Consider the following 16,263-nt stretch of genomic DNA (forward strand, 5'->3'; position numbering starts at 1 on the left):
ATGCCCTCAAAGATGACAGATAACAAAAGAAGCCCTGTAACTCTGCAATATTTTACCTGGCTTTTAATTTTATACGTAATACTAAATAACTGCAGGAAAAAGTAACTGGATATAAAGACTTGATATATTCAATAAAGACTTGATATATTCAATCATTGTAAGAGTTTGGTCGAGGTTATCATTTTTAAGCAGACAGCCACTAGGGGGCGTCATCTCATCTCTTCCTAGCATACACCAATGTTGATGTTTCATTGTCAGGGAAAAAAGTTAGCCAAAAAAGTAAATACTGCAAATAAAAATTGCTTTCAGTGTACAGATTTTTGAATAGTGCAAACTCGAATGAACAGAAACTCTACCGAACCTGACACATCAATATTTCTGTGTGTTTTCGTGATAAACGGAAGGTGTGATGAATTACAAAAATAACTTGAAATAATGAATCACTTTCCGAGTCTCCTGTTTTAATCTTCTAAACCAGTTAAATGTACAGTTTTATTTAAAACTGCAAAGGAATTAATTTGGAAAGCATATATACAAAGAAAATAACATATTAATGTATTAATGTGAATTTAAAGTATTCATTTATAGAGTACAAAAATTTGGTCAATGTTCCAGTCTATTAAATTGTGTATTAAAATAAAAGCTTTCAATTGTTTTTAATAGAGCTGAAGTATCTTTGCTTTCACTATTTGAAGCATGGATATTCTGTGTATATAACATATTTAACCAGTCTGTATTTACAAAACAATATGCATTCTGTCAATTGTTTATGTGCATTTTGAACCTATTTACACAATTAAAAATTCATAAAATCTAAGGTCTTGTCGCTCCAGGCGAGAGATTTTCTCTTGGCAAGTTCCATCCAAGTCGGCTCAGCTCTGTCTGACGGAGACTGCTGATCAGGTTCTGTTTGTGTGTTACTTTTGGCTCCAAGTTTGGATTGTCCCTGCGAAAAAAATGAGAAATGAACTGTACGAATATGCTAAAACTACTAGTTTTAAGTAAGTAATATAAAACAAACAAACAAATATATATCATACGTAATAAAATAGCTTGAAGTCAGTGTTTATTTTGTTTTGTTTTTTCATTTTCTGTGGGATTTGGTGGAGAAAATGTGGAGAAAATTAAGACAAGTAGTCTAGAGAACAACAAAAATCAGGATCAGTATCATGATATGCAGTAACGCTTTCAAGTGATTAAGCTGATTCATTTTTACTCCTCTTTACTATTCCTAATTTACATTTATGTTCGTCTTAAGGTCTTAACTTAAAAAATATATTTGATTAAATACAGAGAATTGCTTACAGTGCACTAAACATTGTGAATGAAGTATATAAAGATCACTGCATTATGCATTTATGTACACCACAAAATAATGTATTCACAATGTACCATTCATGTGAGTGCCTTTTGACTTTCTATCTCACCTTAGAATCCAATACGTCATCTCTCTGTGTGGACTGGCTCACAGAACTCTTGTCTTCTCTCTGACTGGACATGGTCCATCTTTCCATTGCCCTTGGAGATGTTTTGGGTGGAATTTGCTGTGATGATTGAGTAACTGGTTGGGGTTTGCTGGTGGACGGTAGCTGTGGTCTAAGCTTCATGGCTGGTTTTGAAAGTTGTTGAGTGGAAGAGGATTGACTTGTAGATAAAGATGGTGAATTTGATGGTGAAGCTGGCTGAGTAGGTGATTTACTGGGGAAGGACTGGTGGATTCTAGCTTTTTCTTTAGTAACACTTCTCCATGCTGGTTCAGGTCTTCCTTCTGCTTCACTGCCTAATAAGCATTAAGTAGATTCAGAATCATGAACTAATCAGCATAAGCAAAAATAATTGAGTCATAAATTGTCAAGAACATAGTGAGAGCACATTGAACAATTTTTTGATTGTCATAAAATGAGAACACAATCTTTGAAACTCTAATAATGAAAATACAATCGAATCATAAAACAAACGCAATATGCAAATTCCACCATCGGTTCCCTAATTTATCACGTACATCTTTGGCATACATGTACAATCAAACTCAAGTCTGGTTGAAGTGTGGTTCAATTTTAACCTATCACTAACGTTACTAAAATGTTAGTCACAATTTCACACATGTAGCCCAGAACTAAATAATCCAGACATGTTGAATAATTTATAAGTGTGATTGTCTCATTTTTGACCCAACATTGATGACTAAGGGCCATTATCACTATTATTCTGAATCAATACACAGAGAGAGTTACTGTTGAATGTCACAATGTACCTTTGTCGAAAGATGGTTCTTGTTGTGAATCCAAGCTCTGTTGTACAGGATTTGTCTGAACATTAGCTTTTCTGTCGTTACCGACTGCTTCTAAGTCACTGGAAACCGGTTCCGTTGCTGCTAGAAGAAGCTCACCTTCCAGACTATGTCGCTTCACCTCAGTCTCGGATCTGGGGAGCTCAGACTTATACTTTACACACAGAGATGTGCTTCGCAGCTTAACCCCAAAAAGACCTCTCTTGCCCTTAGATTCCTCAGCTTTCTCACTTTTGAGATATTCTGTATTCTGTAAGCATCCTTCTGACTTTTCAGGATTGTCTACTACTCCTGTCTTGGAGACATTTTGATCTATTACTTCCTTCCACAAAGTGCTTCGTTTATCTGGAGCTGAGGGAATATTTCTGCAATCCTCAGTGAATTTTGTGCTTTCCACTTTTTCCATTTGTACTACCAAGTTCTGGTTGTAGGCTTGGCCCTTCTGTGAGTTACCAGAGCTTTCGTCATCCTGCTTAGCCACGTTCTCATCACTGGTCTTGGAGCGATGTTTTGCAGATGCGATGTTAAAACGGAATGAACTTGGCCTTAGTGGTTTATCATGTTCTCTTGGTGATTCAGCCAGGCCTGAAGATAATGCAGTTTCTTTTTCAACCTCAACAGGTTTCAAACCAGATAGTTTAGGAGGACCATTATTTAGGTTTAATAAGATTGGCTTTTTGGTGCGTGGTGCAGGAACAGGATAGAGCCTAGTTATGGTTTCTGCTGGTTTAAATACATCCAAATTTACAGCTGATTTTGATGACTCCATTCGATCTATGCTGCTTGCTGCTAAGCTGCCATCAGTTCTTTCTTTTCTAACATTATAATCACTTGCTATATCCAATGAACAAATGGACAGGGGTATTAAAGAAGCCTGATGCTCTTCATTAACATTAATCTTATTTGTGCATTCACTATCATTTAAAGGTTCCTTTGCCAGAAGTTCTCTGGTGTGGTTTGAAGCATGCGGGACTGTAATCTCATCAGAGGACACTGATGAAGTGGTGTTGGGTTTGTCCTCGTGTTGAATCGGTTTTGTAGTTTTGTTTAATAGACTCCACGGGCTTGCAGTCAACAGTGTCGCTTTCTCTGCTTCTTCCTGTAAGTGTGTACTTGCAGGAAGTGATACAGGTTCTTCAGCTTGGGTTGAATCTTCAGAGGTGTAGGAGTAATGTTGCATGATCTGTGTACATGTGACACTCTGCTGTGTCTCTTCCTTCTCTGAAAGTGAATCATCCAGGCTGTTCATGCTGCTGGACCGTGGACGATACAGATTCTGGGAAGGAGGATAGGATAAAGACATTAGCAAAGTAAAGGCGGTTTAAAAAATATGTAAAGCTGACTGATTTGTGAAAAAGCTTAACCTGTGTCTTAGAGCTATTCTTAAATCAGTATTCAAAATCAAAATCCTTACAGGTGGTTTCTTTCCTTTGGTGCTAGCTCGCTGATTCCTGGGCTTGATGGACATGCGATGACGGGCGGCTGAATTGTCTAAGATGGGAACGTACTGGGCGGGGCTTGTGAAATCCACACCAGTACATGGTGATTCTTTTAAGGATAGATGGGGTACTGGAGAAAGTGGTCTTGATGAGGGCTGTGAAAAACCACCCTGATGTGCAAAAGAAATGATTTAATGAAGGACAAGGAAACACTCCCAACTTCACCACTCCCAACTTACCTGCTCTTCCTCTTCACTTCCTGTTCCTGCTAAACTTAACAAGCTGACATGGCTTTTAGCTTCAGGATACTGTAATAGACACAATTTCACTCACAATAAAGAAATCTGACTTAAGAAAACTTTAAACTCTCTTTGATCGCTTTCATTCACCTTAGAGGCTCCTCTTTGCATAGCTACCTCTTGGAAGGACATTTCAGGAGGACTTCGAGGTAAGCCGTCATCCTCTGAAGTTGTTCCGGAGTCTTCCATTCGCTTTCCAGGAATCAACAATGGAGGAGCCAGTCGCATGTTTTGTTGCTGTAGCTTCAACTGTTCAGAATTACAAACAATTGACAGGTACTGTCTTTTAATTTCTAATTAACAAACCTAAATGTTGATGCTTCTGTAACTGAAAGAATGTCTGTACATACAGTGCTATGAAAAAGTATTTGCACCTTCCTTTTTTTTTTTTTTTTTGCATATTTTTCACACATGATTTTAAATGATTCAGATCATCAAGCAAATTGTAATATTACACCAAGATAACCAAAGTAAATAAAAAATGCAGCTTTTAATTGATGATTTCATTTATTAAGGTAAAAAAGCTGCCCAGACCTTCCTAGCTCTAATATTTACATTTGTTTAAGGATCTCAATGATTTAAGTGTGACAACTATGCAAAAGAATAAAAAAGAAGAAGGGGACGATACTTTTTCATAGCACTGTACAAGGGCTAATAATAACAACAATAAAGATATGAAGATGATATATAGTCTTGGAATTGATTAGATTTGATTACTACCTGATGAGTGTATAAATAGAATTATGTAGACAATGTGGAGTTAATACTATTTCAGCAATTTATGAATATACCATAGAAACGTGCAGATTATTAGCTAACCTGCAGAGCTTTAATCTTGCTGTGAACGTTCTCCTGCGAGAGAACCCGTGTTGGTTGTGAGGACTGAACTGGATCAGCCAGGAAGATGCTGTCATGAGACAATGCCCTGGAGCTTAATGTTCCCTCTGGATAGCTGCGACATCAGATTAAACAGACATTACAAAGATTTAACAGCAGAGTATAGAAGCGTGCACTTTCACAAAAAAATAACCACAGAGACTAACACTGGAGTAGATTTTCAAAGCAAGCTTACACTGGCTTGACTGGTATTTGATTGAATGGTGAATCTTTTACTCACTGACAATCATCCTCTGAGTCATCCTCGCCTCTCCTACCCTCCTGTGCTGTAACATCACCAGTAGACTGGCTCTGCTTCATTCGTCCCTCAGTCTCCTTTTTCTTCAGACGCCCAAAAAGACGCACTTTGAGAAACTTGAACCGTGACTTCTTCCTCCCTGATAAGCACAGATAATAGGCACTTCTACATCAAATTATAATATTTAAAGGTGGGGTGCACGATGTTTGAAAGCCAATGTTGACATTTGAAATCACCAAAACAAACACACCCCTAACCCAAATGGGTGTCACCCCTGTTTCGATAGCTCCGCCCACACATTCATACGTAACCCAGGCGACTATTATGGTGGACCCTGCTGGGGCAGCTGGCCGAGGGGATATTTTTATCAATAAATCAACTCAATGAGTAATACTATGGTAATACAAATGTGTTTTTGTAGTACTGTGTGTTGTACCGTGAAGGTTTAGCTCCGTTTCACGCGGAAGACGTTCAGTTCTCTCCAGCGCTGGAAAGCTGATCCTATATTAACACGGGTCCTGCTTCTTGCCTTATCGTAAGCCTTTTTTCGCTTTTCGTTTTTATCCGCCATGTCAATCTTTCAATCGCGTTCTGCTAATGTCAGACATGTGCACTGAATACCCTCTCTGCCGCTTATTGACAGGACACGACACTTTCTGCTCATTGGCTACACGTTAGTTTTGTTTACCAGCCCGACTCAGTTTTCTGAAGCATTTCTCAAACATCGTGCACCCCACCTTTAAGTGAATGAAGTAGGATATTAAACCAGTAGAATATTGAGGTTAAAAAAGAGGAATCACTAACCTGTGGCATCCTCAGTGTTTCCACTCACGTCTCCTGGGGTGGACTCCATTACTGTATCTGTTAACCTATTTTACAGGACATAACATATTATATGCTAAATGTATATTAATGCTATAGCAGTGCCTTGACTTGCATTGTGGCATAACCTAAACAAAATTGCATATTCATCTATAGCACCCTGAGCCCAGGAGTTCAAGCTTCATCAGACTGCACATCAAACCACACGATGTAGACTTAGCTGGTAAAATGGTTAGGCGACATTGACAAACAATTAACTGACCAATATAAAAGAGAATCTTGAAAGAAAGAATCCAATATGCACTTTCTTGAGAAAACATAACTTTTGTGCAGTACAGAAAAAGCTTAATCTTCATTCAATTCAATTCAATTCAATTCAATTCAATTCTAATTTATTTGTTTAGCGCTTTTAACACTGGACATTGTCTCAAAGCAGCTTTACAGAATATAAGACACATAATACAAAAAAGTTTATATGATACAAAGATTAATATAATACAAAAGTTCAAGATTAATATTAGACTTATATTTAAATGTGTTTGTATTTATCTCCAATGAACAAGCCTGAGGTGACTGAGGCGACTGTTTTGAAAAAAAACTCAGATGGAAGAAACCTTGAGAGGAACCAGACTCAAAAGAGAACCTCATCCTCATTTGAGTGATACTGGAGGGTGTGATTATAAATATACAGTCTGACAATTGTGTATTGATGAAAAGGTTATTGTCCTCAAAAACCACATGTAGTTGGCATCTCTTCTCCTGTCCAAAATACCTCATGAAGCAGAGTCCAACTGGAGCTGGTACATCTTTAGATGCCTCAGGATCCTCACAGGGTTAGCCTCATCTCAACGAAGGTCCAAAAGACAATAGGAGCTGATACAATCTCTGAATGCCTCATAAATAGTCAGTGACCACATAGTGTACTTTGTTGTCCCTGGACCTTGATGGACCTTGAGTGCTTGATTGCTATATTCTTTAAGACAGATTTGAAAACTGGATCAAAGTATTAATTAATGTAATGCTATTATACACAGCTGTATGTGGAAAGCATAACACTTGTTCTGGCTGACCTCAAGGTTATTCCTTGTTAGTGTTCAAATGCTGCCACTCAGCTATATTATCAGTGAACATGGGGCCAAATTTCATAATCCAGTTGTAACTTAGTGCCATTTTCTGCAGCTCTATCTGTTCAGAGCTTCAGATATCTGTATCTATATTGAGGTTTGAACAAGAAAAGGGTGAGTTCTAGAGCATTTATCTGTATCTCTTAAAAGAAGGATACTCTATATCTCTTCATCTCTCACTCTACCGCAATACTGAATTAAATTTGCACCATGTACTGCTTTGATCCATGAGTTAACAAAACGTGAGTGTTGGCAAACAGAAGAAATGGTGGTTGGGAAGAGAATATTTAAAAAACTAAGAAGGAAACTGGCTGAATAGAAATTTAAAGTCCTTAAGATTTATATGGTTTTGGAGGTTCTCTTTTAAAAAAATAATAATAGCTGCAATTCAAGGTGTACCTGATATTTCAAGACAATTGTCTTTGGATGATGCCACCAATGGAATGATGCCATCTATTCAGTTTGGTAGATGACATTCTCTCTGCCATTTTTCTTCTGTTTATTAATAATAGATTTTATGGTGCTCTGATGGATAGATGATTGCGTGAGTGAATGAGAGTGTGTGTGTGCCCTGCGATGGGTTGGCACTCCATCCAGGGTGAATCCTGCCTTGATGCCCGATGACGCCCCGTGACCCGTGGTAGTTCGGATAAGCGGTAGAAGATGAATGAATGAATGAATGAATGAATGAATGATGGATAGGATTTTTTTTTCCCAACCAAACCTTGTTTAATACTTTTCCAGAATTTGGTCCTAGATATGTTTTTATTTTTATTCTTCATGACTGTTCTCAGTATGAACTTTGATGATGTCTAGAAACAGCCGTATTCATATTGAGATCACGTTAAGCTTTAATTGCAGTAAATTTAATTTCAGTGAAGTACTGTATGTGACTTCCGACTGCAACTGGTTTCACCAGAACAAATGTAAAGGTTTCACACCAATTCCCAAATCGTGGCTTTTTTAATTGCAAAGAATTTATAAGCCACCGTGGATAGATTCATGACATATAATCCCACGACATTTTGCGTTCTATGTTGTATCGAAACAAACATGTACCAAGGCACTGTACAAATTGTTTAGAAATATATGAGTACTTCATGAGTTCATGAGTACTTGATTTGTGTGTTATTCTTTTCATGTCAATTTGTGTGATAGATCAGAAGCTTTCAAGAACACAGTTAGGTTTCTATGATGAAAGGTTGCTTAACTGTGGCAGAGCCAACTGACACGGGTGTGGAGTTGACTTTGGCCCGGGCTGAGACGCTAGTTGCCTAGCGATCTACACCGCATGGATGACAATGATATTATATTAAATCTCATGCTCAGTACTACAATCTTTGCCTATACTCACTTATGCACTAGTCCCAGACACACATTGTGGAAATTACATTTAGAAAAGGGCAAAGCAATTGAACACAGAATGTCTACCTTTGTGGTCTCTTTATTGAGCTGGGATGAAAGATCAACAAATGGCTTTTACTCAGGAAACATTATCCCAAACTAGAGGTTGTCACACAGCTATTTATTGGGCTTGTTTTATCTTTCCCTATTTGTGCACTCTACTGAATGAAGCGATGAACTCTCTGTATGAGTTCTCCATAACAAGGTTTACTATCCTGCCTGGAACAGCTCACTTTGGGTTATTGTGTTCAGAAAGGAGAATATAATATAACAGTTAACTATTAATTCAGTTTGTGTTGCATAGACTCCAGCTTGTTTACTCAAAGTCCCTGTACGTCATCCTTTCTACACTCTACTCTTCCTTTGTATCTCAATACCATTCAGCTTGTGAATGGAAAATCAAGGCCATGACATGGCGAGATTAGACACAGTGGACTGAATAACACACAGATGAAAAGAAGCCTGTATATGGATCCCAATTTTGATTTAAAAATCTCATAATAGGTTGCAAGTGCATTTATATACCTATATATTGATATAGCTTATACATATGATATAAACTTACCAGCAGGGTGAAGTGAAGTGTCAGTGATCTCTTCTTTCAGTCTGCTCTGTAGATTCCTTTTTGTCCCTTGTTTGCCTCCGTCTCTCTGGGAAGAAGGCTGTGCCCACACACACTAACAACCACCATCCGTTGCCATTGTATCACTGACATCTGTAAACGAATGAAAGGCGGGACAAAAAGTGCATGTGAAATTTGTTAGTGGGAAAGTACATAAGGAGTTAGACCAATCTCAGTGTGAGTTCATGAACTCTGTCACTAATTATAATTATTATATTTCCTTTTTTCACTCCTTCAGCTGTAGAGTAACAAACTATAAACTTTTTTGAATATCATTAATGCAACAATTTTGTCTCTTTGCTTGTTTGGCTCCCCACTTTGTTTAAACCAAGTAACCGTCCTGCATTTTAATGAGCCGGACCTGGCACAAGTCATATGTACTGTAGCAAGACAGCTCTTCTCAATTCATTAAATCTGGTAAATTAACAAAGCAATATTGAAAAATACTGTGTATGAAGCCACTGAACTGATCATATTTAATCGTCACTCTTGCCGCCTAAACATCTAGGATCTTCATCTTCACATAATACATTTATTTTTGAGTAAATTAGTGTCTAACTGGTTGCCTGTGCACATTATCTGTTTACCGTACTCCAGCAGTTCTGCTGTAACTGAAGCTCTAATCTACAAGCACCTTATTAGGAACACGATACTAATACTGCGTAAGGACTCCATTTGCTCTAAAAGCAGCATCAATTCTTGGTGTCACGGCCTCCACATTCCTTCTGGTCCATGTTGACATGATAACACCCTGCAATTTCTGGAGATTTTTCTTTTTCATGCTGACAATCTCCTGTTAAACCACATGCCAAAGGTGGTTAGGAAGACCACTGAAGAACATTGAGCTCCTCGTCATGTTCATGAAACCAGTTAAAAAAGACTTTTGCTTTGCGTAGTGATACGTTATCATACATTATCATCTAGTGGCATTCAAGCGATGATTAATTGGTATTAATAGCCCCAAAGTGTGCCAAGAAAACCCCACACCATTACACCACCTCCACCAGCCTGGTGTGATAACACAAAGCAGGTTAGTTCAAGTGAAAGTGCTTAGTGAGTGTTTACTGTTGCATAATAATCTCATCATCTTCCCCTGTTTACTAAGGCACACTATATTCATTGAAAGCTTCAATAAAGAACTGATTGAATTAACTAGCAGGCGTTTCCCTCTTTTTCTGTTGTCCATGTTTGCATATTATCATAATCTGCTTTATATTCAGTGTAGTAATAACAATGCAAATTCCTTTTACTACCGTTCGAGGATCTACACGTGCACAGCTGAGCTTTCTGTGACATCTATCAGCTAGCTTTTGCTTCTACACTATCATGTATTAGACGTAATACTTGTTTAACTCTACATAAATGAAGAAAGCAGTGGTGGCTTATACATAAGGGCAAACAAAGCTTTATTATTTATTTCTGCCTTTCAACAAATGTTTGTAATATTATAAAATCTTCATTGACATCTCTATACATCTTAAATTAATTGGCATTTCTGAGTGACTATGTAACGATGTGATGATGTAAAAATGTGACGATGTAAAAATGTTGCTGTTTTACAGATATAACCTGATGTAAAAATCTCGACTTGCTCAGCTTTCTATATGCAATCATAGGGCGGTGTGCTCGGCACCCCATTTAACTCCACAGGGCCATTATTCCACCTAACTCTCAAAAACAGGATCTCCATTTGTTAAAAAAGGCCCAATGAGGCATAAATAACGCTGCCCCATACTTACTCCATGAACATTTTCAGTGCAGTGGACAGGACAGATAACCACAGGCTCGTGGTTTTTAAAGATAGTTTAAAGATACTCTACTTTTTTGACAGCTGACAGTTAATTAGTTTAATTTGATATATAATTTTTGCTTTATAATTGAACATGTCATACCTCATCATCATCATCATCATCATCATCATCTTAAGAACAGGATTAGTATACTGAGCTACAAAATCATGGTGTTTTAATATAAATCAACCTTAAAAATGTAATTGCACCATTTTTTGGAGACCAAAATCTACCACTTTAATCAGGTGTCACAAAAATTGACTTTCTGGCATATAGTAATATGCTTTGAGAGGTGTTTCTGCAGGTCAGCTGTCATGTAAGCCTTAATGCGGGTATTGCTTAGGCTTGTGAACTCTACCCTTAAGTGTTCTTTCGGAAATTGTGGGACTAGAAAGGCTTGTGGGAATATGAACAATAAACTACGATATATTGCACGCTAACTGTTACGGTTAATTAGCTCTAGATTAGATATCTTCTGGGATGAGTGATAAATGGTGCAGTTTGGAAGGAGCTTCAATAATTGCAGATGATACAGAGAAGTGCTTCTTCACTAGTGTAGGTCCATCATGCATTCTCACATGGCTCAGGTGTTTAATGTACAAGGAAACTCCTTTCTGACTCATCAATTAAACATTTACAGAACACTTGATTACACGTCACATGACATGTTTGGTATTTATGGACTATAATGACAGATGTTCAAATGTATCAAAGAACTCCAGTCTACCTATAAAGAAGAAACCATGACGCATCTGTGATCACAATACTGTATTGTAGAAAATACTTCTTTAAGATATAGCTAACACGTCCACATTAGTTGATTAACTCTCATATTACTTTGCTCGCTCAGACAACTACAATGTAGTTTGAAAGGTTAGCTTTTGATTTTGGGCCATTCTGGTCTTTTCGTCGTCTCCCCTGGCCCTAACTCTTCTGAATGCCTTAATTCAGGTGCTGCTTTACACTCAGGTAATATTATCTGTGTCAGGGAGGAACCTTTGGTCTATTTGTTCACTGAGAAAAGACCACGTAGGCTGAATTCACTCTTACACACAATCATTTGATCCACTGTGTACTATAATGCTATAATGCTGGATAATAATCATTACAATAGGGGAGCTTTGTGTTATGGTAAGGAATACAACACAATAGTGAGTGTTGTTGTAGGTAAATAATCAGTGATGAAGCGGTGCAGTGTGGCCTGGTGCAAAAAGGAGTAAATTTTAATTATAATCTCCCCAAATTACTTATTATTAAGTAATATTTATTATTATTAAAGGTATTTGGATTCTGTATGTTTGGTGAACTTCCGTCATTGGCTGTAGGGTGTCTGCTTTGTACAAGCAAACATCTCGTACAAGTTAGGTAAATAACAGAAATGAAAAACACTTCTATAAGCAGATTTGTGCTAACTGTTGAGAGAGTACACTGAATGACGCTCTGTGACTTGAGCTAAGAGAACTGCTCGATCATTAACACTGTTATTGCAGATGCACATACTGTTCCTTAGCAATCCAGTAAAGTATTCCTCCTTCTAAATGACCTTTGGATAGCTATTATCTTTGGCCGATCTCTCTCTCTCTCTCTCTCTCTCTCTCTTTCTCTCCTTCTGTCATCGCACTTTCTTATTATGTAAGTCTAAAAAGGAAGCCTTTATTTGCTCACTTTAGCTTCTTCTAAACACTTTGCCTGAAATTGTTGAATGATCCCCCAGCTCAGGTTTTTAGGCCATGGTTTACGAGTCTATCATCCTGAAATACAGGTAGTGAGTTGAAATCCTGAGTGCCTTTGCTGGACCCTTAAACTGTATTTTGCCTCCCTTGCTTAAGGTGCTAAAATATCTGCAAATATACGTTGCTATAACAATGTGAATTTTGGACAATATTTGCACTTTGTGATTAAACATGAAATTGTAACTGGGGCATCATTCAGAATCATTATTATTTAGGGAATAAAGGAAGATAAGTAACAGATAGGGAATAAAGGAAATAAAGAAAAAAATGTACGAATCAACATTTAGAAATGTGTTTTTTTCCCACAAAATGTCCCTGCAACAAAAATTTGTCCTCAGGCCATGTCATCATATGACCTCCGGTCATAAGACCTCCGCTCTTTTCCCTGTTCAGTTTCTCTTGATTATTAATGACACTCTCTTGTTTGCAAACAGATGATTGATTCTTTTAAATAACTGGGACTCAGTTTTAGTTTGCAAACTCTTCCTCCAACATTGTGTTTCTGAAGAGACAGTTTATCTGTCCGTCTTGATTGCTGTTTTTCCACATTTCCTGAATTAGGATTGTCTAGTTTAGCCCTGTTTTGTTTGCTTTGATTCCAGATTTGATTTGATTCCAGATTCCAATGTGACCACTACACCATCATTATTTTGCCAGGAAGCCGTTAACTGTAAACAGTATTTCTGAAATCCATCTATAGAACAAGTTTTAATTAGATTCCAGATGACATGTAACGCCGTGCACCGATATCCCCCCTCCGGCCCACCAGACGGAGCCCTCGCCGGAATACTGAACCCATCGTCAGTTCTGCCTTCAATCCCGAGTCTCTCATTGTTCTGTTTTCCATTGATACCATGTATGACCTGTTTTAGTTCTTTTGGATTATTCGCTGTTTGGATTTGGTTTTTACTTCCTGGTTTTTGATCTTCCTGCCTGTTATGCTGACCTTGATTTCTGTCTAAGATTGTTGGTCCTTTTGTTCATTAAACGCTGCACATGAATCGTTCAAACATTGTGTCTGGTGCCTCATTACACATTACTAATAATGTATAATAATGTAAGCACTGAGTTATAAAGAGCCCTGTGGGACACTACACTGAGATCAATGGCATTACAAGACCCCATTCATGTCTACTGGATGGAAAGCCAGGGAGTGAGGGAGTCATAACCCATCAAACTGCTGAGACACCTTCACATCATTACTCGACACATGGACATGGATTTCCCCCATTGTGCACAGGTTACATCTACTCCACTGTCACAAAATAAGAATCTCCTGGACTAATAATACACAGGAATACAACATATACACTGGAGCACAATACACAAAGTGAGGTCCATGAACACTTGATGTACCAAGGCTGGAGATGAAGAACACCATTGGATGAACTGGAACCCACTGCACCCCAGGCCTCCTTGCCTGACATCATTGTCTGACCTCAGTAATGTTTTTGCGGCTGTGCCATATTCTGGATTGGGAAGTTCTGCCAGCACATATCACACCCGATAGATGTGAAGGTTCACAAACATTTGGCCATAGAGTGTTCTTGAACTGCTAAGTTATGTAATCAGAACACAATCTGCACAAGATATCTCCTGATCTTTGTCAAAAACAATAAAAGACATGTTCAAGATCATTAAAATGCCATTTAGGTGTATATGGTTAGAAACCACTTATTCAGAGTGAACTACAAATGTGAAGGGATGCAGTTTGAGCTCTCTGGGGTAAGTCCTGCAATGTGAACTCACAACCACACAACCATGAGAAAAGGGCAGTGGAGCTCCTGGTGTCAAAAGCTTATTCATACGCTAAGTAAAAAAAAACAACTGTAATTAATTAAGTTGAATATTACAAATGAATACAAATGAATATTAAGCTTTGATATGGATCACAGGCCTAAATAAACCCCATCGTTTTTCTCTCTAATTTAAATACATAGCTGCTACTATCCATTGCAGCTACTGTATAATATACGGCTGTGGATGACTGATATGCTTTAGATGAACATCTGTTTAATGAGCCAGGTTTCACTATTTTTTTAACAAAATACATGCACAGAAATGCAAACATGGACTATCCAGGGATTGTACTGTACATATTGTCTTGCTTAAAACACACATAGAGCTTAATGTTGTGATAAAACACCTCACAGCCCTTCAGAAATCCCTGGGCGTCCGCTTGCAGGCTACATAACAATAAGATTCACCCTGTTACAGATTAACTTTAAATTCAACTAAGATTGCAGAAGAGCTCTTCATTAACTTCACCATTGAACCATGTGCTCTTTAGACTGCACACAGAAGCAAAGTGTTGTGTATTTCCAGGTTTCTGGAGAGTTTAGACTACCATGATGTATTAATAACATTGAGAGGACATGATATCAGTGCAGTACAGTATTATACACCTTAATAGACACTGTCACCTGAAATAAAATCTAATCCTTTGGTATATCTAATAGTCAATTTTCCAACTAATGGTCTAATCTGCAGACAAAGTAGCTTAAATGTAGTAAGTGTATATACGATAATATCTATCTCTAACATGGCATCAATTAATAAATAGTAATAAACCGATTCAAAGAAAATCACACTACAGTAATTTACAGCTAGCTTATGGGATATACCTATTCCTGTGAGAAAAGGAAAATGTTCAATGATTTTATTTATTTATTAAATAATTAATTAATTACTTTTATATTTATTAAATAATTACTTAAGTACTTAATTAATTAATTAATTTAAGAAGTAATTAATTACTTTCTTTATTTATGTATTTAATAATTAATTAATTACTTTGTTACTTTATTTATTTATTTATTTATTTAAGAATTAATTAGTTACTTCATTACTTATTTATTTATTTGTTTATTTGTTTGTTTGTTTTCCTAATCTTTCCCATAAGAAAACAATAATTTTGTATTATTGGAGTACTGAACCTGGGAGTTAAGAAAAAAAATTAAAAAGTGACCAAATGAGAACAATTACATTAATCAGAAAAAAAGAAAGTTTCCTCACTGTAATTTTTATCTGTACCTCCTGTTAAAGCTGGATTGGATAAATTGGACTCCTAACTCAGACCTAAACCCAGACCTAAACTCAGACCTAAACTCAGACCTAAACTCAGACCTAAACCCAGACCTAAACCCAGACCTAAACCCAGACCTAAACCCAGACCTAAACTCAGACCTAAACCCAGACCTAAACCCAGACCTAAACTCAGACCTAAACCCAGACCTAAACTCAGACCTAAACTCAGACCTAAACTCAGACCTAAACTGTCCACTCCATGCTGTTTATCTCACCCTGAGAGCCTCAACATAGAAATGTAAAGTTTACTTATAGAAAGTTTACTAGAGATTCAACCTGAGTAAAGAAATGCCTTTATAATACTTTATTCCATAAAACGAATAAGAATTTAGTTTCTATATAGAGTAAACATTTACTTTCGTGCTTCTGACAACAAAAAAAATCAATCTAAGAAAAGGAAGAAAAGCTAAAGGATAATAATCATCTTACCTGAAGCGCGAGACCATCTCGGACCTCCAGGTGTAACTAGGATGTGAATCGCCTGTCACGCGACGCTAAGCCACGCCCCTCATCCGTCT

General features: G+C 37.3%; 1 protein-coding gene across 3 annotated transcripts; it reads right to left on the minus strand.

The window, feature by feature from the left end:
- Positions 1-446: 446 nt before the first annotated feature.
- Positions 447-16,234, minus strand: cracdlb (cracd like b). Of its 3 annotated transcripts, XM_060860748.1 has the most exons (12): positions 16,175-16,234; positions 9,079-9,228; positions 5,968-6,032; positions 5,146-5,302; positions 4,848-4,980; positions 4,119-4,277; positions 3,969-4,037; positions 3,705-3,899; positions 3,263-3,566; positions 2,255-3,175; positions 1,428-1,780; positions 447-946 (listed from the first exon to the last, which is right to left on the minus strand). In XM_060860748.1, exons 3-12 carry the CDS (start codon positions 6,014-6,016, stop codon positions 797-799), a joined length of 2,490 nt encoding a protein of 829 aa, XP_060716731.1. In that variant the 5' UTR covers positions 6,017-6,032; positions 9,079-9,228; positions 16,175-16,234; the 3' UTR covers positions 447-796. The 3 variants fall into 3 exon arrangements, with proteins under 3 accessions (XP_060716731.1, XP_060716730.1, XP_060716729.1); XM_060860747.1 differs by having other exon boundaries at positions 2,255-3,566; positions 4,146-4,277; XM_060860746.1 differs by having other exon boundaries at positions 2,255-3,566.
- Between the last annotated feature and the right edge of the window lie 29 nt (positions 16,235-16,263).

The sequence above is a fragment of the Tachysurus vachellii genome, chromosome 24, assembly GCF_030014155.1.
Source record: "Tachysurus vachellii isolate PV-2020 chromosome 24, HZAU_Pvac_v1, whole genome shotgun sequence".
Lineage (NCBI taxonomy): Eukaryota > Metazoa > Chordata > Actinopteri > Siluriformes > Bagridae > Tachysurus > Tachysurus vachellii.

What these genes read in the sequence shown, in the direction of transcription:
- cracdlb (XM_060860746.1), bottom strand. Translation starts at nt 6,016, where the DNA reads ATGGAGTCCACCCCAGGAGACGTGAGTGGAAACACTGAGGATGCCACA. An exon ending in GCAAGATTAAAGCTCTGCAG is followed by an intron (nt 4,278 to 4,847) that starts GTTAGCTAATAA and finishes AATTCTGAACAG; the next exon opens with TTGAAGCTACAGCAACAAAA. An exon ending in GAAGTGAAGAGGAAGAGCAG is followed by an intron (nt 3,900 to 3,968) that starts GTAAGTTGGGAG and finishes TTTGCACATCAG; the next exon opens with GGTGGTTTTTCACAGCCCTC.